The sequence below is a fragment of the Tenrec ecaudatus genome, chromosome 2 (genome assembly GCF_050624435.1).
Source record: "Tenrec ecaudatus isolate mTenEca1 chromosome 2, mTenEca1.hap1, whole genome shotgun sequence".
Lineage (NCBI taxonomy): Eukaryota > Metazoa > Chordata > Mammalia > Afrosoricida > Tenrecidae > Tenrec > Tenrec ecaudatus.
In genome coordinates, this window is record NC_134531.1 from 111,306,429 (window position 1) to 111,330,316 (window position 23,888).

Sequence of the window (23,888 nt, forward strand, 5' to 3'; positions counted from 1 at the left end):
GTTGTGACTTCTTTTTATTTCATTTGCCAATTTAAAAATTAACACTTATTTTCTTTACCAACAGGAGTGAAACCTGGATCTGGTTGGGCTATTGACCCTTTTGGACATTCACCGACAATGGCTTATCTTCTAAAACGTGCTGGGTTTTCTCACATGCTTATCCAGAGAATTCATTATGCTATTAAAAAACATTTTTCGTTGCATAAGACCCTAGAGTTTTTTTGGAGACAGAATTGGGGTATGTAGAGTTTCATTAAAGTTAACTTTAAAATTGTCTATATCATTTGACATGTTTCTATGGGCTTATGACATTGTAGATTTTATTCAGAGTATTAGTCCTGAAAACCCGGTTTCATAAATATGTTGTTGTTAGGTGTGACTGAGTAAATTTGACTCATAGGAGTCCCATGTGGTAAAGTAGAATTTCCCCTTATGTTTTCTAGCCTGTAATTTTCATAGAAGCAGATCAGATTTCCAGATCTTTCCCCTATGGAGCCACTGCATAGGTTTGAACCACCCACCCACCCACCTTTAAGTCGGTAGTAGAATGAATACTTAACCATTGTTCCACCAGATACACCCAGTGATCACACTTTTCTACAGAACATTCCAGGTTTTTTTTAATATCTAAAGGAAGTAAGGAAAAATAAAGCATTCATATTTCATATCTAATGCTTTCATGTGCTTCTGTTTTTTAAAGCATATGTTTTACCGCAAAATTGAAAATGCAGTTAGTTGAACATGACTTACTAGTCATTGCTTCATATTCTGTCAGCATTTCTTCCTTCTGTCTCTTCTCTGCATCTTGTTAGAATTGCTTTTGAAAACCTTATGTTCTCCTAGAGAGCCTTCATGTTACCTGTATTGCATGATTCCTCACTGTGATCTTTAGATACCCAAGCCTGTACCTGGCATAAGTCTATGCCCCTGCAGCATTTCCATGGGTAGACAGAGAAGATTAAACTGCCATTGTTAACTCCCTGTATTTGAGAACACTGTTATTTTATTTATTAATTCCTTTTTGTGGGGCGTGCATTGTGTTCTATATCTTAATCTTCATGGTCATTCCTTTATGAAAATAAAGAAATAGAGTTTCAGGTAAGTGAAGCTGTTTGCCCAAAACAGCACAGCTTAAGTACTGACTGAGCAGTGATTTGAACCCAGTCTTTGTAATTCCACAGTCCTGGCACCTGAAGAATGGCATTGCTGCCCTCGGAGTTCTCAGTGAAGGTTCCATCTAAATAGGGGATCTGGGGCTACACTTTGGAAAAACTGCTGTACATCGTACTGGCTCTTTCCTTTGCGATCTAAAACCTCTTAAGTGTTCCCTAGAAATCATTTGTTATTCCGCACAGTAACTTTCTGATATGTGCTGCTGTGTTGATTAAAAACATTTTTTCCAATAAGAAATTAGATTAGCAACCTCAGTTTTTGTTCAGAAAACCTGTAGGAGAAACAAGAACCTGTGTGGTGGTTGCATCTTTGTTGGAGAAGCTTGTTATTTTTTAAAGGAAACAAGATGGTAAATTTGAAGAAGTCTGCTTTAACCAATTCCTACATTCAAATTGCCTGTAAATATCAATTCGTGTGTAAAAAATTATTGAGCCCCATTATGCACTTGAATACTCTGCTAGGAAGAAATAATAGAAAGCACCCTTGTCTGTACAGAAATTGTAGTCTAATATGAGAAAAATCACGCAAACAAGTGCTGCAAATGAAATGAAATGTATAAATGAGTTCCTAAATAAAAGTAGTGGAGTGTTGAGTAATCTCTGATCTGGAGAAAGGAGGTGGACGTTGTTTTGGCTTTGGGACTTGTGACTCTCTGTGTAAATCCCAAAGCATTAGTGACCAGTATTCATGGGTCACAGCGTGAATGTGACTCAGTGGGTGAAACAACTGACGGCTACAGAAATATATAGGTCCTAAGAGTTTCACAGTTTAGAAAGTAATAGGTTGTTATATCTACTAACTGGAGTATAAGAGAAAATGTTCTAATTTATCTGATCGGAACATGTTGCTATAAAGAGATGTAGGATTAAGTTGGACTTCCTTGTGTGTCTTAATGAAGCAGTTCTGATATAAAGTTTGCATTTTTCTTATGTAAAGCTTGCATTTCTTCCTTTGTCTATTATATAAGCAATATGTCCTTCATTGCTGAAAAATGAAAATCCATATATAAAACAAAGCAAAGGAAGCGGGAAGAATACTTAAGTCCAAGATTGTACTCATAAGATGACCACTGTTAATTAGTTGTTGTTAGTTTGCCAGTTCACTTGGTGGTTAGCTTCTGACCTCCAGGGCAGTGATGTCAACACATGCTGGCGTCTAGATTTTAATGAAAAACATTCTGCATCAAGACCGGCGATTGTTTTCTATATTTCCATCTTCCTTCCTTTGCTTTTGTTGTCCTCTTTTCTTGGTAAAAAGCCCCATTGACTCCTTGTTGGAGAATGCCGGGAGAGGCTTCTTTAACACTCCTGTGTTGCATCTCCTAGGATCATCTTAAGTGTTTTAATAAGCCCAATTGTTCTTGCCCACACCACTCCTTCTCATCTGGATGTTGTTAGGTGCTCTGCAGTCAATAATGACTTGGGGTGAATTTACCGGGCAGAGCAGAACAGCCCCTTTGGATTTTTTATGCTGTACTCTTTACAAATGTAGGTCACCAAGTCTCTTGCACGTGGATTGACTAGGCAGGTTCACACGTCAACCTTTGGGTTAGTGGCTGAGTGCTAAGTCCTGAGGCTGTTGATTCCGGCTGTAGCTTGTGTTGTACCAGTAGAAAGCTCTGAGCTCTGAACAATTTTTTGGAAACCACATTTTAAATATGCACGTTTGTCTGCTGACTCTCTATTTCAGATGTGGGATCTATCACAGATATTTTTTGCCACATGATGCCCTTCTACAGCTATGACATCCCTCACACTTGTGGACCTGATCCTAAAATATGCTGCCAGTTTGACTTTAAGCGGCTTCCTGGAGGCAGAGTTGGTTGTCCCTGGGGAATCCCCCCAGAAACAATCTATCTTGGAAATGTCCAAAGCAGGTATGAAAATGTGCATTTCCTAAGACAGCGTCTTGAATGAAGGGGGAGCGGCTGAACACTGGTTGCTGAAGGGTTGAGTAAAGGGGCTGCAGGAGTTGACATTATACTTGTTCAAGATTTTCATTCAAACCATATCTAAAGCAACTCTGAAATACCAGAGCCTTGACTATACCTCTTATGTGTTATAATGTAATGCAAAGTGAACAATAGTATATCAATACACAATGGATCACCTATAATACACTGTTATTACCATCTCCTTTGCCCTCACTATAAAAGCCTTCTGCTGCGTTTGATTGACTTCATATACTTTTGTTGATAATAAAACTTCTGGTCCCTATTGTACAAATTGGTAAGGAAAGCAACTCAACTGCAAAAATACATTTATTGAAATGGAACACATAAAGAGTGTAATTATATATTCCCTTAATAACACTTTCAATAATAGTGAATGCCGCCCAGCTCTGATGAATACACATTTTTGCATCTTTCTGATTTTTTTTGATTTATAGAAGACCTTAATTAGCAATATTTAAGGAAATTTAAATAAAATGGAAGGAATGAAACTTTTTTTAGGAAAATTGTGCTAATTATAGAAGCATCTCATTAAACCATGTTACCTAGAGCTTCTCATTTTCATGCTTTTCAAGTCTAATTTCTTCACTTTAAAATTCGTGGTGTACATTGTCTTAAAATCAAACATTGTATTGTACTATCGATCCACTCAATTCTGCTTTTAAATTAATAAAGCCTTTTAAATACAGTAAGATCTTTCCACTGTCAAATCTACTTATTGAAAAATTGAAAAGAAAAAAACATGCGAGGATGTAGGTGAGGGGACCACTTTGCCTTGAGGGAGTCTGGCCATAGCGGGACTTCTCCAGTGTGAGCCTCTCACTGCCCTAGTCTCTAGAGCATTTCAGCTTGGGAACCTGCTGGATGCCTGGGGCCTTTCTCTTGTCTAGGTGTATTTGAAAAGCTCTGTGCAAGGTTAGGTAGCAACCTAGTGTTTATTTCTTCACTTTAGAGCAGTGAGAGCCTTTGAGGAATTTGAGATTGCCTGCTTTCTAGATTTGCTAGTTAAACCAAACCAAACCCACTGTCAATTTTGATTCATAGCCATCCTATTTAGGGTTCTGAGACTGATGCTTTATGGAAGCAGAAAGTCATGTCTTCCGCCGAGTGACTGATGGCTCTAAATTGCCAACCATGTGGTTAGCTGTCCAGTGTTTACCAGATGTCACCCCTAGAGCTAGACTCGAGAGAAAAAAATGTAAACATTCTGTGAGCTACTGTATAAAGGAAGGGAATCTCCTTGATTGTCTGACTGAGAAAACAGTCGTTCGTCAGTCAGGCATTTACTGAGGAAGTCAGGTGGAGAACATTCTCAGGATGATTCAAGTGCTCAGATGGAAGTCCCAGTGCATGTTAGAGGTTATTATGCTAACATACATCTTTTGGCTGGTGGGTGGAGAGATCCACTTTGTATAGCCCTTTTGCCATTTTTCATGACTTTTTAAAGACACGGCCTCAGGAGTGCACCTCACATTCAGTTCCAGTGCTTGTGAACATGGTTTCCAGGCACTTGAATGCTTAAGGACGAATGAATCTTTGTAGCAGACTTTTTTTTAACTTCCTAAAAGTCTTGAATTTTAATTTTAATGGTTAATTCATAACCAGACATCACCTCCTTTGTTTTCTTCTGTGACCTGCTTATGATTGCAGAGAATAAGTACTTGCCTTCTACTTTGACGGCATTTTCCATTTTTAAATAACACTAAAGAAAAGGAGATTTTCCTGTCAGATATATGTACTGATGGCATAATTTGATATGTCCAGTTCAGCAGGTTCCTCTGTTTTGCAACAAAGAAATAATCATTATCAAGTTTGTTTTTTTTGACCTAGAGCCTTGTATTTTAAGTTGACTCTTCCCATTAAATTGATGGTTCAGGAAAACTTTTATGAGGTGACATTTCTTAACTGGTAGAAAATGTGAAGAGAAAATTGCTGCTACATATCTTTAAATGTGATGTCAACTTATGCCAAATGGTAAGCTTGTTCCCAGTGTGGGCATTTTCTGGACAGGAGCCAGAGCGAGAGAGTGTAGATGCCAAATGTAAATAAAAGATATAAACATATGTTTGTGGGTTTGTTCCTCTGTACTTTACATGGACATGCATGAGCTAGGATAGTATGTATATGTAGTAGCAAACTATGGGATGCATTTAAGTGCTCAAGATGGAGGTTCAGTCATAATGCACCACTTCTGTTATTTCAATTTCTGATATTTTTCCCCTGTTTCTTTTGGCTTAGTTTGTATTTCGATGTGGTTGATTTCATATGTATGTTTTCTGTTGTAAGTTATAATTCAGAATTGTTTTTTATTATGTGTGGAGTATAAGGAAATTGCTTCCTGTAAAAAAATAAAATACTGTAATGAATGCTAATCTCAGGAAAGAAAACAACATATGTTATGTCAGCACATTGTACCTATATTTTAGTTACCAAATACTAGGTTATTGCCGGTAAGTTAATATTTGCCAAGGAGAGTTTCAGACATCAATTTCAAAAGATCCAATAGCTTCTTACACTAGCTACTCGTTTTCCCATAATTTCTATGTCTTTTTTCTAGCATTGATGTTTTTTGAAGTACCTTCTGAAGTGTTTGTATCCTAGAATTAAGTTTACTTCTAGAAAATACTTGAAGCTAAAATTGGAATGTTTGGTCAAAAGCCTGTTTGACATCTATCACTCATGTCTTAAGCTTTGACATCATTAACAGTGAAAGCCATTCTGGGTTCATATGCTTGTTTAATTTCATTTTCACAAGTCCTTTCTTTTAGTCAGTTTGTATTCCCTGACTTCCTCAAACAGTGCCCCAGTTCAGCATTTTCCAAAAGTTATTCTGCCAAATACTGGAATATGAAATCTAAAAGCTGTTCCATCACATCAGCACATTGTGTTTGGCTGGCCTTTTGCATCATGGGTTAGAGCCTTGGGAAGTAGAAACCAAAATAGATGCTGACTCAGCCCTCCAGCATTATCTGCTGATCAGGATTGAGAAAGTTGCTGTGACAAAAATAACTCAGATTATTGGTGGCAGGCATTGAGTAAACAGGTATATATATTAGGAAAGAGTATGTATGGTTCTACAAAATGTTATGTTAAGCCATTTTTGATCAATTAAGGCAAAACAAATATTCAAGTTTATATATGTGTTAGTCTAGGTAGACTAAAGAAACAAATTCATAAGCACTCATATTTTATAAGAGAATTTTATATAAAGGGTATTTGTACATTAAGCTTCCAAACCCAGTCCAGTCCAAACCCTAAGTCCAACATTATCCCATATGCCCAACACCAATCTACAAAGTCCTCAATCTCACAAAACACATGCAGTGACGCCAAATGCAGGAGGAAAGCCGAATCAGTGAGCGTGTAATCATCTCACTGCTGGCAAGGGTCTCCACATGACTGCTCCAGCATCCAGGACTACATCAGGGCAGGCCCATGTGGCATCTCCTCAGGATTGTCTCGCAGGAAGTGAGCCTTGTCAGCTGAGGCAGAGAAGTAGCTAAGACAGCCATAACTGGTCTGACCATCAGAGAGCGGGAGCCCAGACAGGCGAGGCTCGCTGAGCCATAATCTCTCTGCCCTTCAATTAATCCCACATGTGTTCACCGGCCAGGTTGGCACAATAAACTTTATCACATAAAGAGAGTTTCTTTTTGTCTTCTTGAGTTAAATTTTAAAGGCATGGGTTCTACACTCTGGATGGGATCTACACTCTGGCATGGATTCTACACTCTGGCTGGGCTTTAGAAGAGAGAGTGGTAATCATATTTCCTTAAGAATAATCTATTGGAATTTATTGGCAGACAATGCTAAAAGACAAGTTATTCCCTTTGAAAGGAATTTATATTTTAACTAGATACTGAAAATTGGTATAATTAAAAAATGAAATGCCTGCATTTAGAAATGACTAAATGATGTTAGTCAAAAATATAACTGGAATCCTCAATAATTTCTTTCTAATCTGCTATGCTCCATTTCCCTTTTCTAAGTGGTGTTCATGTTTTCCCTTTTTCTTTTGTAGGGCTCACATGCTCCTAGATCAGTACCGAAAGAAGTCAAAGCTTTTCCGCACTAATGTAGTCCTGGCCCCACTGGGAGATGATTTCCGCTACTCTGACCGCACAGAGTGGGATCAGCAGTTCAAGAATTATCAACTACTTTTTGACTACATGAATTCTCAGCCTCAGCTTAATGTTAAGGTAATAAAGAAATCTGTACTATGACACTGTACTGGAAGGCAAGCCTTCATTAAGTGAAGTAAGTTATCAAAATATCTTTGATCTCGCTGTCCAGAACTCCATTACTTCCTAGAATGCATTCTTGTTATGTCACAGAATTCTTCATTCAGAAGAACATGTTGTCCAACAGTCCTTTCAAAAGTCCCTTTCTTACCCTTCCTGGAGGAGTTATGAGGTATCACTCTTCGGTTATATAGAAGATACACCTACAGAGTTTGGAATTTGAGCTTTTTTAGTGGTGGCCTGTATTCCAGCAGTGGAAGTTTATTGTTTCCTCCTGGCAGTTGCATCGTTGCATCCTTGTGATTTAGTAGTGTCACTGGCAGATGTAGATGAACCTGTCATGAATCTTACAAACAATTTTCCTGTGTCCAAGGATGATACTAGCATTTTTCATAGGCGAGGAAGACTTCAAAAAGTCATCATTCGACTGTGGTTAGGACTAGCACAAATAACACCATACCTGCCTACCCTCACCCCCCCCAATGTCCCCGACTCACTTACCACAATGATCAACTCAGGCCGCTCTTACTTGATTCAGTAGCGAGAAAATTACCTGCTTACAAAGTCTTACAAGTAAAAGTGGTTTGATGTGATATTACGTAGGCAGCACGAGCCCTGAATGGTGGGAGTGGCATCGCCAAACCTACTCCTGGGAACTGTACTCAGCATCAAGCCACCCTAGCTTTGGAATGTCTCTTTTGTACCCTGTTTGTCAGTATTACTTTAAGGTTTGTGTTTTTTGGTATGGTTGGGTGGGCTATTTTGGGGGTCTAGGAAAGCTGAAGAATTTTGCTTATATGAATCAATGGTAGTTGAGTCTTCACTTTATGCCCTTTCACCATATGGAGGGTTTCCTAAGAATGCACTGCTTTTGGAGAGCAGGGAAGATCTGTGTTGCATTTTTATTTTTGATGCACCTTAGAAGTCCAGTATGAAAAAAGTAGCTATCCATTATGTTTTTCATCCACATATACATGGGGAAACCTGTGAGAGGTGGAACTCAGTGGGCCTTCCCTGTGTTTTAGGTCTCTCTTACTTTGCTCTCTACGAGAGGAAAATATCTGAATTTTCTTTCTCTGACAGATTTCTGCCTTACATAGGTTCTACCTTTTGCAGGTTTCACTGGATTGACCTGTAGAACAGTAGAAGACCTTTGAACATACTGTAGAAAGAATGTGATATTATAATGTAGAAAATCAGAAAGCTGTATCAAATAAATCAATAAACATTAAGTACCAAGTTTTCCCAAGATATTGAAACTTGAATTTCTACTACATTATGAACTCTAGGTATAGGAGGATGGTTAAAACATCTGTGTGTTTTTGTGAGTACCTGACCTGTAATCTACTGGTCGCCTTAGTGCCTTTCACTGGCTAAACGCAGAAGAAGAAAGGAACAACTGACCTATTGCCTGGAGTCAACTCCGACTCACAGTGACCCTGTAGGGCAAAGTGCACCCTGCCGTATACGGCTCCTGTGAGTGTCTGAGGCTATAACTCTTTGCTGGGGCAGAAAGCCTCATCGTTCCCCTGTGGGTTGGCTGGCATAACCCACTATGCCATTAATGTTTAAGGCTGCTTTAATAAAATACCATAAAGCAGGTGGATGACAAGAGCAGAAATCTAGTGAGTCACAGTTGTAGAGACTACGAGTATGACATCAGGGTGCTGGCTGTGGTGGTTCTTCCCTAGAGTTTGATGAGAATCTGTACTCAGTCTCCCTTCTAGCTTCTGGTTAATCAGAGGTTTATGATCTACAGCTGCAGCAACGCAAGCTCTCCTCCCCTCCCCTCCCCTCTCCTCTCCTCCCCTCTCCCCTTACATTCCCTCCCTCCCTCCCCTCTCTCTCCTGTCTTCTCTTTTACAGGAACCCCAGTCATAAGGGTGTAGAGCAACTCAGGGATAGATGAGGTCCAAGATGACCTCATGCCAACATAACTGGTAGTGTTTTCAAAATGAACAGGATCATCTTTACAGGTACAGGAATTAGGACTTTGATATATCTTTAGGAATAGTTCAGTCCATAACACTGGAAAATGGTTTTGGTATTTATAGGACAGCTCTTCTACCCATGTCTGAGGAACAAGAGCCTGATTTTAAGATTTTCCATATTTTTGTCTGAACAATTTTTAAATATTTTAAATTGAGGTATAACAGCATACCCAAGAGAGTATACTAATCGCAAATATATTTAGTTTTGGCTTAAAATCCCCCCCCCCCAAATTGTAAATGTCAGTATCATCGCTACCCCAGATCAAGAAGAAGTGTGCTCAGGTACCTTCCTAGCCCTTAGCAACCCCTGCAAAGCATAACCCTTCTACTTGGGGCACCATGATTACTATTGCCTGTTTTTAATATCCTAGGAAGAAAGTTATTCAGCAAGTGCCTTTGTGTGTCTGGCTTTTGGTACCAGATTATGTTTGCAAGATTCATCCATATTGCTGCTGTCGTTCATTTATTTTCAATGCTATTGAGTATCTATAGCATCCATTTTACAAATATTATCACTTGCTTTCTATTCTAATGTTATTGGATATTTGGGTTGATCCTGCCTATTGTAAATAAAAGTACTTTGAACATTTTAGCATGTTCTCGATATACATGTACGTGAGTTTAGAATAAAATGGATGGATTTTTTTGAATATAGTGTTCGTAAATGTTCTTCATTTGTAACAAATACTGCCAACCAGTATTCTGAAGTAGATTTCACTGGTTGTTGCATTGTCTGAAGACTTTTGGTTGCTCCACACCCTTACTGTCGGGGTACTGATCCCCAAAAAACAGACAGATAGCAGGACACAAAGACTCCTTGTCCCTATGTTAGGACCAAGAAAATATTTTTTTCCCAATAGGTGTATATAACCATGGGGCTTACAAATCTTTCAAAAGCATACATGTAATATAGCGAACTAGTAACGTAGTGAATGAGTAGTCGCATAAACATAATGAATAGGCAATGAAGTGAGTAAGTGTCTAGACCTAGGATGATTGTAATCAGAAAGAGACGTCAGAGGAGGGTTTGCTACCCTTTAGGCGGGACAGGCAATAGAACCTGATTGTTATCTACATACAACCAAGCGCAGTGAATAGCCAGATTCAAGAATGATACATCTTTTATGGTAGCTCCTTTATGACAGTCCCTTTTTGGGGGTGGGGGCTGGGGGCTGGAGGGACTGTGTTCAGTCATGAGAATGTATATTCAGATTTATTTATATGTCATAATGGTGAGGGCCTTCCCCCACTGGAGGTGGCTTTCCAGATCTGTAATTATGAACACAGAGGATTTAGCTGCATTACATTCTCATCCAGTCCCTCAGTTTACCACACCTTACTCAGACTTTGTATTATTAATTTTTTGGTTAATGATGTTTCCTTTCTATCCATTCTGACAGGTGTAATGTTTTCATTTTGTTTATGCACAATTCAGTGATAGTGATTATGTTAATTATAGCCACCATCTGTGTCCAAATTATTCTACCTCCATGCCTCACTGGACAGTGACAACCACCAAGCTCTACCCCTGCGTTTTTTCCTCCCTTTCACTTCTGGTAACCCCTCATAAACTTTGGTCTTCTCTTGTCTGTTATCGATATTTCATGTAAGTGGGATATTGTACAATACTTGTGTATGTGTATAGAGTGTGTACGTGTGCGAAAGATCAGGGTGCTACTGCAAAATGTGGTGACGAAGGCAGATGGTGCCCGGCTATCAATTGGAGTAGTGTCTTGTGTCTTAGAGGCAGCCATCAAGTGAGGCGTCCACTAAATCCACATCAAAGAAGCACACCAAACACGGTGATCCAAAGATAATTATAACAGAACCAAATACAATGAAGGGAAAAGTGTCAGAGCATAAATTGTGAACACCCAATTAATAGAAAGCTATGGAGGACAGTAGACACCCAAAATCCATCTGTACAATATCTAGTCAGATTAAGCTCTGGGAGATCCTGTCTGGCCACAAATAAGGGTCTCAAACAGCTTCACACACAGATGCCTGCAAACCTGATTATGATGGATTAAACCCCCCTGGTATAATGCGATACTTGGTCAGTGGACCTCTCTCTTGACCCAACCTGAAATTGCTCTAGGCTTAAAATATTTCTTCATTGTTCCACAATAGAAATTTCTTCTCTGGCTTTTAAAATATTGTTGATGGTCTTTTCTTTCTTATCCTTTATGTTTGTTATATATGTATTTATATTTTCTTTCTGTTTCATTTTGTTAAATTGTTTCTGTTAGGTTTCCCAGTTTAAGAAGCACAGAAGGAAAGGATGCGTAGAGAAATAGCTGATGCGCTGGTTTATTGGGGCAGGGAGCGTGAGGGGATTGAGTAACGAATGAATGCTAGAAGGGGGAGGGAAGGCGTTAAAACTGACCGTGATGCATAGACAACTCTTTTTAAAACCAACTTAACTATGTGAATTTTATATCCAGAATATTACCTTAGAAACCCACCAAAGTCGACTAATGGTTACCATGAGTGAAGGAGGAAGAGTTTTTGTTTAGGGGACATTGAGTTTATGTTAATAGTGGTGGAATATTTGGAAAAGAAGGTCAATAATGTTTGCACAACATGGAGAGTATAACCAGTGGCACTGAATTATACATGTAGAAACTGTTGAATTGGAGAAAGCTTTGTTGTATATATTTTTACCACAATTAAAAACAGTAATAATTATACTAATAACTAGTACAAGGAAAAAAGTGTTCTAAAATCAATTGTGGTAATGATTGTACAACTCTTGATATGATTGAACTATTGAATTGTATGATATGTGGATGTAGTGCCAATAAAACTTAAAAAGTGTGTGTGTGTGTTTGTGTACTTGACCTTCTGTAACTGGCTTACTTAAGGCTAATGTTGTATGACCATTTTGTAGCTTATATCCTGACTTCATTTTCTCCTTATGCTTGTGTTATTTATAATAGCCAAAGGTGAAAACAACGGAAATGCCCATCAGTAGGTGAATGGGCAAACAAAATGTGGATTCAGATTCTATACTCCATATCACTGTGCTAGAGAGTTACTCTTTTTACTGACCTTAATTATTTTTCTGCTACATTGAATCAAAATAGCTTTTAATATCTTTGTGCATATATGTCTGTGTGCACAAGGCAGGAAGTAGAACTAAAGTCAACTTCACAATGAAAAGAAACCCAATTTAAAGTATGTTTTTACTTTTGACAATGCTGTCTTTTAATGACAGAGCCCTGGTGACACAGTGGATAAGTTCTCAGCTGCTAACTGAAAGGTGGGCTCTTTGGACCCACCAGCCACCCTGCCAGAGGAAGATGTGGCAGTTGGCGTTTGTAAAGATTGCACCTGTGGAAGCCCCCTGCAGGGCAGTGCTGCTCTGTACTGTAAGGTTGCTATGAATTGGAATTGACTCAGTGTCAATGGGTTTTGTTTTGCTTCAGGCCTTTTAATATTTGCTTACAAAGTCTAGTCTAATGTTATGTTTTCCTTTGGATTTGTTTCAATAGTTTGTACTCATAAAAATGAACTTATGATCCAGTAATTTCAGTCATTAGTAAGGAAGGGCTTTTTCTTTGTGCAGTAAACCTTGAAATTCTTGACACTGTGTATTTTTTCTTCTGCTCGTGTTACTTGCTGATAAAGTCCATGCTTTTTAATGACAGCGCCCTTGTTGTCTCTCCTGTTTTCCTTACAAGAACTCAAAGTGGGGAAGGGAGGGAAAGACATGTGCATACAGTAAGATATGTGAAAATATGGCTAACAAAATTGTTCTTGGTACATTTTACTCAAAATACTTTTTTTCCCCCTCCTACTCTCATTTTTCATTCGTTTGGATTGCTCAGTACTTAGATACTTGAATATTTTCTGAGTTTAGAGATATATAAGAAGTTTTCGAACCCATAAATGTGTAGATCTAATCTGTTGTTAGGTGCCATCCAATTGGTTCCTTCCCATAGTGATCCTGTGAATTACAGAATAAAACAGTACCTGGTCCTACACCATCATTAAAATGATTGTTAAGTTTTAGCCTGTTGTTGAGATCTAAACTAGCTCTCCTTAAAGACCAAGCCCAGTGCCATCAGATCCATTCCAACTTACAGTGACCCTCTATATGATTTCCGTGGCTGTAAATCTTTATGAGAGGGAGAGGGCAGCTTAAGATAAAGCTGGTGGGTTTATACTGCAAACCTTGTGGTTAATTGTCTAACCTGACAGCATCACCAGGGCTCCTTAAGTAACTGTCCTTGTTGCTGCTAATTTTTGTAAGTGTTCTTAGTTTAGAACTGGATAACAAATGAAAGAAAGAGCCACTGAATTTTGTCGTCTTTTTATGATATCTGGGCTATGTGTTTATCTTAACTTGAAATCATATAAAATATTATGAACTTTTCCTTTTAGTGCAAGAAGTAGATGCGAAAAGAACTAACAACTTCTTGACATGTAACTTTTTTTTTCTAAATAGATTCAGTTTGGGACGTTATCGGATTATTTTGATGCACTAGATAAAGCAGATGCAAATAGTAGAAAGAATAGCCAATCAGTATTTCCTGTTGTAAGTGGAGATTTCTTCACCTATGCTGACCGAGACGATCATTACTGGAGTGGCTACTTCACATCCAGACCCTTTTACAAGCGAATGGATAGAGTCATGGAATCCCATTTGAGGTACGTTTCCCTTTTGATTGTTGACATTTATTTATTCACTTCTTTCATGTTATCATAGCCTTCCTGTAGGGCAGCGGTTCTCAACCTGTGAGTCGCAACCTCTTTGGGGGGTCGAATGACCCTTTCACAGGGGACACATAAAACCATCAGAAAACATAAATATTTCACAATATGTAATTACATATTGTTTTGTGATTAATCACTATGCTTTAATTGTGTTTAATTATATTCAGTTTGTAACAATTAAAATACATCCTGAACATCATGTATTTACATTATGATTCATAACAGTTGCAAAAATTAGTTATGAAGTAGCAACAAAAATAATTTTTTGGTTGGGATCACCACATGAGGAACTGTATTAAAGGGTCATGGCATTAGGAAGGTTGAGAACCACTGCTGTAAGGTTTATGTCTTCAAAGTGTAATCAGATTATTACATGAGTTTTGTTCTGAAAGGAAAAGCAGATTTCCTCATTTGATTTTGTAAGGTGTGTGTTCTGTTTTCTCTACATTTCGAATTAATTTCTCTCTAATTCAAACTGTGTACTACTAAACAGCATCATCCTGCGTGTCTGATGGTGAGTAATGATAAACTGGGAATACAGGCAGGGATCAAAAGAAACAAAGTAGTACATCTTAGCAGCCCTGTGTTTTATATGCTGGAGAACTTCAGAAGAGCCATCCATCTCAGTTCTTAATTTATTGTATATGAAACACGTTGTATGGGTATGGTTTTCTGCTTAGAAAAATAAACTTTCAGAGGGAGAAGAACTAATAGGACAGTCGGAGTAATGGTCCAGAAACGTAGACTGACATGGGGAAGACAGAAAAGTCAATAAACCTTGAAAAAATGCTCTTTATTAGCACTGTTCAGTGAGCCTTTCTGCAGCGATAGAAGCGCTCTATCCAACATGGTAGCCACTATTGAACACTTGAAACCAGACCAGTGTGCGTGAGGAATGGAAGTTCTCATTTCATTCCATTTTAGTTATTGTAAATGGAAGTCGCCACATGTTACTAGAGGCTCCATATAGAAATACAGTACCAACTAACTACCTTACTGGTGATTAGCAAAGATAAACTACTCCAGTGGCTTCCAAATTTTTTTATGTGTGTATAGCTTGGGGGCCTGGCGATGTAGTGGTTATGCTTTGGACTACGATCTGTGTGGTCGGCTGTTCGCAATCATCAGCAAGCAGCTCCTTAGGAGAAAGACTGGGCTTTCTACTCCTGTAAACAGCTACAGTCTCGGGAACCCACAGGGGCTGCTATGAGTCAACATTGACTCAATGGCTATGGGTTAGTGCTTAGAGCTGAGTCGAATAATTCATTTTCGAATCTCAGGTATAAATATAAATATATATGTAATATTTGCCTTCTCTGTACTAAAGGAAGCAATATAACTTGGAAAGGCGATCTATAAAACTCACTGATTTTTTTCCTAGGCTATTCCTTTGGTTGAGTAGCATGTTTTCATTACTGTTACGGTTCTTGTGCTGTTATCATTATTTCAAAAGCCAAATCTTTGTTAATCAGAATCATGATGTTGATAAATATGCCAGATACATATATTGTATTTAAATGTTATGTCAGAACTTTGTAACCAAAATAATAAAAACGTTTTCTTTTTTATTTTCTTCTACATTTGTACTTTTTGTTTTAGTTTATTTTTTTAAGATCATTTTATTGGGGGCTCAGACAGCTCTTCTGCCAATCCATACATCAATTGTATCAAGCATATTTGTACATATGTTAATATCATTATATTCTAAATATTTAATTTCTATTTGTGCCTTTGGTATCAGCTCTTTTTTTACCCTCCCCCTTCCCACCCTCACGACCCCTCGATAAATTATAAATTATTATTTTCATAGCTTAAATTGACTGTCTCCTGTCCCCCACAAAAAACCCTTTGTTATATTTTCTAAACTTTCTATGATAAAATAGGGTAAGTGCTAGCACAATGCAGAAATTGTCTTGCATTAATAATCGTTAAGTGTCAAATAATTTTTAGCAACCATAAGTTACAAATCTTGCTTCAGTCTTAATTTATTGAACATATTAATGTGAAATATTTATGGTAGTAGTATACTGAGAAAGCTTTTGTGTTTAAAAAATAATTGTGGATTTCAAAATTTAATCTATCAGAAAATAAGTTTACTTTCTGGTAATGGTGATAGTTCATTCTCAAGCTAGCTTTCAAAATGTGAGTAAAATCTTTTAAGTATTTAAAAAATATACCGGAAGTTTACTTTTTAATATTTTGGAGCATCTTTATACATTAGGATCCCGAATGGCACTGTGAGATGGGTCTTGGACTATTGACCACAAGGTTAGCATTTGAAATCCACCAGCCACTCTATGGGAGAAAGATGAGGCTGTCTTCTTTTTTAAAGATTTATATTCTTGGAAACCCTGTATAGGGTTGCTGTGAGTTGGCAGTAGGGTTGAATTTATGTAAATACATACAGGTAAAAATCCAAACCAACTGCCGTCGAGTCAATTCTGACACCTAAGGACTCCGAGTAAAACTGCTCCTAGGATTTGTGAGGCATTAAATCTTTATGGGAAGAAGACAGCTTCATCTTTTTCCTGTGGACCATCTAGTGAGTTCATACTTCTGATCTTGTGTTTAGCTGTCCAAAGGGATATCAGGCTCCTAAATATATAAACATACTTATGTAAAGATGCAGATAACCCCATATATAAAAAGTGGGCTTGAGTATAAGTAAATTGGAGTTCTTGAGTGGTGCAAAGAATACAAATTCAACTACCAATCAAAAGTTGTTCCTTTGAGCTCACCCCAAGGCCCCTTGGAAGACAGGCTTGGTAAAGTGCTATGGAGGGGGTCTGCTCTGCTCACATGGTGTCATAGTGAGCTGGAATCAAGTCCATAGCACCTGATTTACTTCCAGTGTATGTAACTGGATATTCTTTATGAAACTAGGAATATATGCTGTAAGCATATATGAACACATCCACACAATTTAGTTAATTCAATATATGATTCCCGTGTCCTGATTTAACGAAAATTAGAATTTAAAATAGAGAATATTTAGAATCCTTGAATATAGCTACACTTTAAAGGAACTCATCTTTTTTAAAACTGAACACCAAACACCCATTTTCCCTTTTTACTGATAATCTTTTATACATTTTAAAGCTGCTTTGATAGGTTTGACATATAGAGCTTTCTAACACTTTCCATATTTCATTTTAAAGAACTTTTCAGAAACCTAAAGTTAAGTACTAGGCTGCTACCTAGAAGGATGGTAGTTCAAACCTATCAGGGCCACCTTGGGAGAAAGACCTTGGCAGTTTGCTACCATAAAGATTACAGTCTAGAACCCTATGGACAAAGTTCTATCCTGTTTATAGTGGTCTAAATACAGGCATGTACGTATGTAAATATATTTATATATGATGATGGGGAAACAGATCTATATGCATATATTTATAAGGGTTACTATTGAGGTAGCAGATGGACATTGGCACTCAAGTACTCCCTCAGTGCAAGAACACTGTTCTATTAAACTGTTATTCCATGATGCTCACCTTCCTGACATGATCCCTGAAGACAAAGCAGGTGCATAAGCAAATGTGGTGAAGAAAGCTGATGGTGCCCGCCTATCAAAAGATGTAGCATCTGGGGTCTTATAGGCTTGAAGATAGACAAGCAGCTATCTAACTGAGAAGCAACAAAGCCCACATGGAACAAGCACACCAGCCTGTTGATCACGAGATGTTGATGGGATCAGGTGTCAGGCATAAAAGAACAAAAAATATCATTGTGAATGAGGGGAAGTGTTGAATGGGGACCAAAAGCCTATATCTGTAGACAACTGGACATCCCCTGCAGAAGAGTTGTGGTCGGTGCAGTGTAGCAAAGATGAAACATACAAAGTTCCTCTAGTTCTTTAATGCTTTCTTCCCACCCCCACTCTCCCCACCCCACTAGCATGATCCCAACTTTACCTTACAAATCCAGCTAGACCAGAGAATGTACACTGGTACAGATAGGAACTGGATGAAGAACAGGAAAGTGGGTGAAGGGAGACGTCAGACAATAAGGCATGACAAAATAATAATTTATAAATTATCAAAAATTCAGGAGGGAGAGGGGGAGGGAGGGGGGTAATGTGCTGATACCAAAGGCTCAAGTAGAAAGCAAATGTTTTGAGAATGATGGCAACAAATGCACAATGTGCTTGACACAATGGATGCATATATGAATTGTGATTGAGTTGTACGAGCCCCCAATAAAATGATTAAAAAAAGAAAAAGTTCTACCCTGTCCAGAATTTTTGTTTTTTGGCACCCAAGTATGATAGCATCTTGAAACTTATCTTCTGATGAAAAAAGTATAAATAATAAATCCAGTGTTACAAATTCAAAACCTATCCTTAGATCACAGTGATTTTATCTTTTCTTTTAAGGCAAGGATAACACACTTTATCATATTTTATTTTTTATTCTCTATGTTGGTGTGGTGGGGCCCCGTCACGATCCTATGTACAGAATGAAACATCACCTGGTCCCACACTATCCTCCCAGTTATTCTTGCATTTGAACCATTGTTGTGGCCACTGTGTCCGTCTGTCTTGTCAAGGACCTTCATCTTTTTCCCTGCCTCTCAAATTTACTAAGCATGATATCCTTCTTCAAGGACTGGTCTTTCATTACAGCATGACCAAAGTATGTGACAGGAAGTCTTGCCATCCTTGCTTCCACATGGCATTCTGGCTATACTTCTAAGATTTGCTTGTTCTTTTGGCAGTCCTTGGTATTTTCAATATTCTTCACCAGCACCATAATTCAAATGCATTGATTTCTCTTTGGTCTTTCTTATTCTGTGTTCAACTTTCACACAGATAGGTTTGTGTCAGGCACACCTTAGTCTTCAAAGTAATGTTTTTGCTCTTCAGTACTCTATAGAGGTCTTGTGCAGCAGATTTACCTAAAGCAACACAAAACATCTTTTCATCTCTTGACTTCTGCTTCCATGAGCAGTGACTGTGGATCCAAAACAAGACAAAATCCTTGACAACTTTAATCTTTTCTCCATTTTTCATGATGCTACCCAATGGTCTGGTTGTTAGGATTTTGGTTTGCGTAACATTGAGTTGTAATACACACTGAATGCTACAATCCTTGATCTTCATTAGCAAGTGCTTCAAGTTCTCCTCATATTCAGCAAGCAAAAGGTTGTGTCATCTGCATATTGCCGGTTGTTAGTAAGCCTTTCTTTAATCTTAATATCACATCCTTCATATAGTACAGCTTCTCTGATGATTAACTCAGCATACAGATTGAATAAGTATGATGAGAGGATACAACCCCGATGCACACCTTTCCCTACTTAACACCATATAACCCAAGTTTAAAACTTTTAAACCAAGTTCTTTATGGTTGTTAGTTATCATTCAGTAATTATTCCTACTCTAGTTACTAAGCTATGTGACCAGAGTTTCCTGACTTGCTTGGACTCTAAGCCTTTCACTCCCATGATTTTTCAGTCCCCACCATGTCTCCTCTTAATAAGTGGAAGTTGATGCTTATCTGCTAATCTTCGTGGCATATGTCTACACTGTTGAGGGAAAAGAGAGATTTTCCAGGTCTTGCTGCTGACTACCTTTATGCTCACTGGTCTACATTCTCATAAGCATCATTTGGAACAAGAGCCATCAGCACATGTTATTGGTACTAATATCGGTACAGATGTGGTATCCTTTGAAAATTGAGAATTTACATCAGCATTTCTCAACTTGTGGGTCGTGACCCTTTGGGGATCGAACGACCCTTTCACAGGGGTCGCCTAATTCATAATAGTAGCAAAATTACAGTTATGAAGTAGCAACTAAAATAATTTTATGGTTGGGTTGGGGTTACCACAACATGAGGAACGTAATAAAGGTCGCAGCATTGGGAAGGTTGAGAACCATTGATTTAGATGCATTAAATGATGTTTACTGCCTTATTGTTAAAGAACTCTGGTGGCATAGTGGTTATGCTTTGAGGTGCTTCACAGTAGGTCACCAGTTTAAAACCAGTAGTCACTTCCACAGGAATAAGACTAGGCTTTGTACTTCCATAGAAATTTAAAGTCTTAAGAATCAACAGGGGCAGTTCTACCCTGCCCTATAGAGGTGCTATAAGTCAGAATCCCTTCAGTGGCAGTGAGTTTAGTTTTTGGTTCAGTCTTATTATCTTAGGGATTTTATAATGGCAATACCGAAAGTGGGTGGCTTTAATGAACAGAATTAATTTTTTCACAGTTGAGGAAAGTAGAAGTTCGAAGTCAAGGTGCTAGATCAGGGGAAGGCCTTCTCTGATCCCTCTGGGGAAAACTTTAGTCTTGGCGTTCTTGTGTTCTCGCGTTCTCCTTGGCTTTCCTTGGAGATCCTTGTGACACCTGTCTTTTCCTACTCTTGCTTACTTGCTTCTGAGTCCAGTTTGTTCCTTTTGTAGCCCAGAAGTGATCTGTCATAGTGTCATTAGCATCACTAAGAAAGCGCTGTTTGAATCAGAATAACCTCTTAGGAGTTACACAGAATTCAATTTCCAGCATATACTGGAATAGTATATGGACATGTTTATTACTGGTATACTTGTCAGATTGTACTAAAATTGCGGATTTAAAGAAATACCATTTATAAAAGTGCCAATGTCACATACTTTAGACAGTAGAGCCTAAAATGTTTGCTTTAAAATAAAAATTAATGACTGTTTTGTGCTACTAGGGCTGCTGAAATTCTTTACTATTTCGCCATGAGACAAGCTCAGAAATACAAGATAAACAAATTTATTTCATCATCACATTATGTGGCACTGACAGAGGCCAGGAGGAATCTGGGACTATTTCAACATCACGATGCCATCACAGGAACTGCAAAAGATTGGGTGGTTGTGGATTACGGTACCAGGTAATGTCATTATTGAAACAGGATCTTTAAAAAAAAAAAGAAGAATTTTTTAAAGAAACTATTTTGAGTCATAGCGTATATCTTTTGTAAAGTTGTTCATGTCTGTCCACATTAAGAATGACTGTGCCTTATCAATACTACTATAGAGCAAACAGTATGCTATTGTTTTGAGTATGTTTCAAGAAATTGGTTGGCAGAGGACTAGCTGTCTCATCCTTTTATTGCCATGCTTCCTGTTAAGAATAGTAACTGTTATTTTAGAGCTGATCCTATTTTTTTCATAAGTAAAGAATGGTAATTGGGGTCATTTTTTTGACCAAGACTTTAACATTAAATAAATCACAATCCAGTGAGAGGTAAGGTTCTACTGTTTTGTATACTTGTCCACTCTCATTCTTTCTTTAATCCACTTGTTCTTAGATCCCTCATTTTTTAGGAAAACAATGGCCAAGATAAATAAGTAAAATAGAATATACTGAAAAACATAACTGGGAAAGAAAAACAGAAAGCTAAGGTTGTTGGTGATTTTCCTACAGAATGTAGGCTCATGCGTGGATTTTTCCTTTTCATTTGTTCATGCCTTCATGGTTTATTGAAAGCTTAAAAGTGTACCTGCTTACATCCAGCCTAGTGCTCAGTTCCTACGAGGAAATGGAGGAGTCATTCTTGCCCCTACTTGGTTTTTCTCTCTTTCTGTCTTTGTCTCTGTCTCTGTCTTGCCACCATGTTGAAAAGAGGTTCGGGTACAAGCCACTGAACTTTTGCTATAGATTATTTTCTATATCTCATGTCCTTTCCAGAAGGCTTGCCATTATTTCCTCCTTATGTTTTGCATTGCTTTTAATGTACAAAAACCTCCCAGTAGAAAATTACATTTTAGAGGAAAATAATACAGCCATAATCATTCTCAAATTGTGTTTGACATTTTTAAATTTGTCTTGAGAGCACTTCACATTTACTTGAAAAGTCACAAATGATTATCAAATCATTAGCACAGGCCTTTTAAGCAAGACATTTCAAAACACAGACAAAGATGCAACTAGCATTGGCTTTTCTCTTGTACGTGGATTGTAACTGATTCGTTCAGGTATTGCCAGAAATGTCACTATTATCAGGTGTGTGAGTTGGGGATTGCATTTGACTACCACTACCTACGACCTGGCCCAGAGTGAATTCTCATCAGTGTTTTGTTATGCCATGTAAACGAAATCTGCAGGTCACTTGCTCAAATAAGACAGTTTCATGCTTTCTGCTCTGTCATCCTAAGGGTAACCCTGAAAGTCATACTCTCTGAAGTAGACTTAGTGCTTATGTGTCTATAAGATAGAAAGCAAGAACACATGATAGCATATTGGAAATTAGTTTTATTTGTAGAACCCAAATTCATAACATGAAAAAAAAATAATTAGAATGGGGCACATTCTGATAATGCACATTCAGCTTAAAAGTGAAAAATGTGGGGTAGAAGAAATGATGAGGTCAGTTAAAAAAAGGTTTTAGAATTCTGTCAATATTTAAGTTGGAATCAAAATAGGTCAAAGAAAACTGAGTAAACTATTGACTAGTAGATAATTTATTTTGTAAAAATTAATACCAAACTAATCCCAAGGAGTTGGAGATTGAAATGTCCCTAAAGTCCAATTCTTGCGAGATACTGTCCCCTTCATTTTTCACCGACTCCTCCCTTGAGTGTATTCCCTCACATCCCTGGATTCTTGGAAGTTCGAGGAAATGTTTCACATGGTGGTCAGTGCAGTTCAGTCCAAAGTCTGAAGGAAGGCAGGGGTCAGCCAGATGTTGGGGCCAAAAGATGAGCTCCACTCCCGGCTCTTGCTGCTGGTGAGATCATACCCCATGCTTCTCAGAGGACTCATTGCAGGAAGGCATTGCAGAGAATCCTTTCCACAATTATTCATAGGCTAATTCTTTTTTTTTTTTTTTTACATTTTATTAGGGACTCATACAACTCATCACAATCCATACATAAATCAATTGTATAAAGCACATCTGTACATTCTTTGCCCTAATCATTTTTCAAAGCATTTGCTCTCCACTTAAGCCCTTTGCATCAAGTCCTCTTTTTTCCCCCTCCCTCCCCGCTCCCCTCTCTCTCATGAGCCCTTGAAAATTTCTAAATTATTTTGTCATATCTTGCGTCTCCCTTCACCCCCTTTTCTGTTGTCCGTTCCCCAGGGAGGAGGTCACAAGTAGATCCTTGTAATTGGTTCCCTCTTTCCAACCCACTCACCCTGTACCCTCCCAGTATCACCCCTCACATCCCTGGTCCTGAAGGTATCATCCGCCCTGTATTCCCTGTGTCATAGGCTAATTCTGTAGTCTCTGTGTTAGACTCTGTGTTCTCTAGAGAGACAAAACCAGATGGCTAGTAATTATATATATATATAAAGATATATAATACAAGAAATGAACTGTTAAATTATATACAGATATATAATACAAGAAATTAAAAGTTAAATTATAAAGCAGTGCAAATGGCTCAGTGCAACTCACTCCCGTGAGAGAGTTGTGAGGCACTGGCAATCCTTTAAGTCTTGAGGGCCGCCAGTGAGTCCTCTGTAGAGAGAGCTAGACTTTATCAGCATAGGCAGCGAACAGCGAGGCATGGTCACCAACCGTCGGACCCCAGCTCCAGAGATGTACATTCCAATTGTGTACTCTTAAAGGACTTCAACTTACAGTGACAGTCCACAGGTTAGGCTTCCCACAGGTAGTGTAGCCTGTAAATTGAGGCACAGAACAAGCAAGGCAGCTGCACACTGGTCCAATGATCAAAGAGCGAGAGATAAAGGCAAAAGCTCACCGAGCCATTTATCTCTCCTCCCTTCAATTAATCCCACTTGTGTTTATCGGCCAGGCTGGCACAATAAAGTAACTATCTCAATCTCTTACCCCCTTCTTGCCAGACTCATGCAGGGAAAGATCCTTTGATGTGA

At 38.2% G+C, this 23,888-nt stretch overlaps 1 protein-coding gene across 2 annotated transcripts in view; it reads left to right on the top strand.

Annotated features, from left to right (window-relative positions):
* MAN2A1 (mannosidase alpha class 2A member 1) overlaps positions 1–23,888 on the top strand; it is a 209,545-nt gene that overhangs the window by 94,710 nt on the left and 90,947 nt on the right. For both annotated transcript variants that reach the window (XM_075541370.1, XM_075541371.1), the window contains exons 6-10: positions 65–238; positions 2,863–3,049; positions 7,146–7,323; positions 13,807–14,009; positions 20,752–20,934. In XM_075541370.1, the coding sequence (XP_075397485.1) occupies positions 65–238; positions 2,863–3,049; positions 7,146–7,323; positions 13,807–14,009; positions 20,752–20,934 (925 nt within the window). The remainder of the gene's footprint in view (positions 1–64; positions 239–2,862; positions 3,050–7,145; positions 7,324–13,806; positions 14,010–20,751; positions 20,935–23,888) is intronic.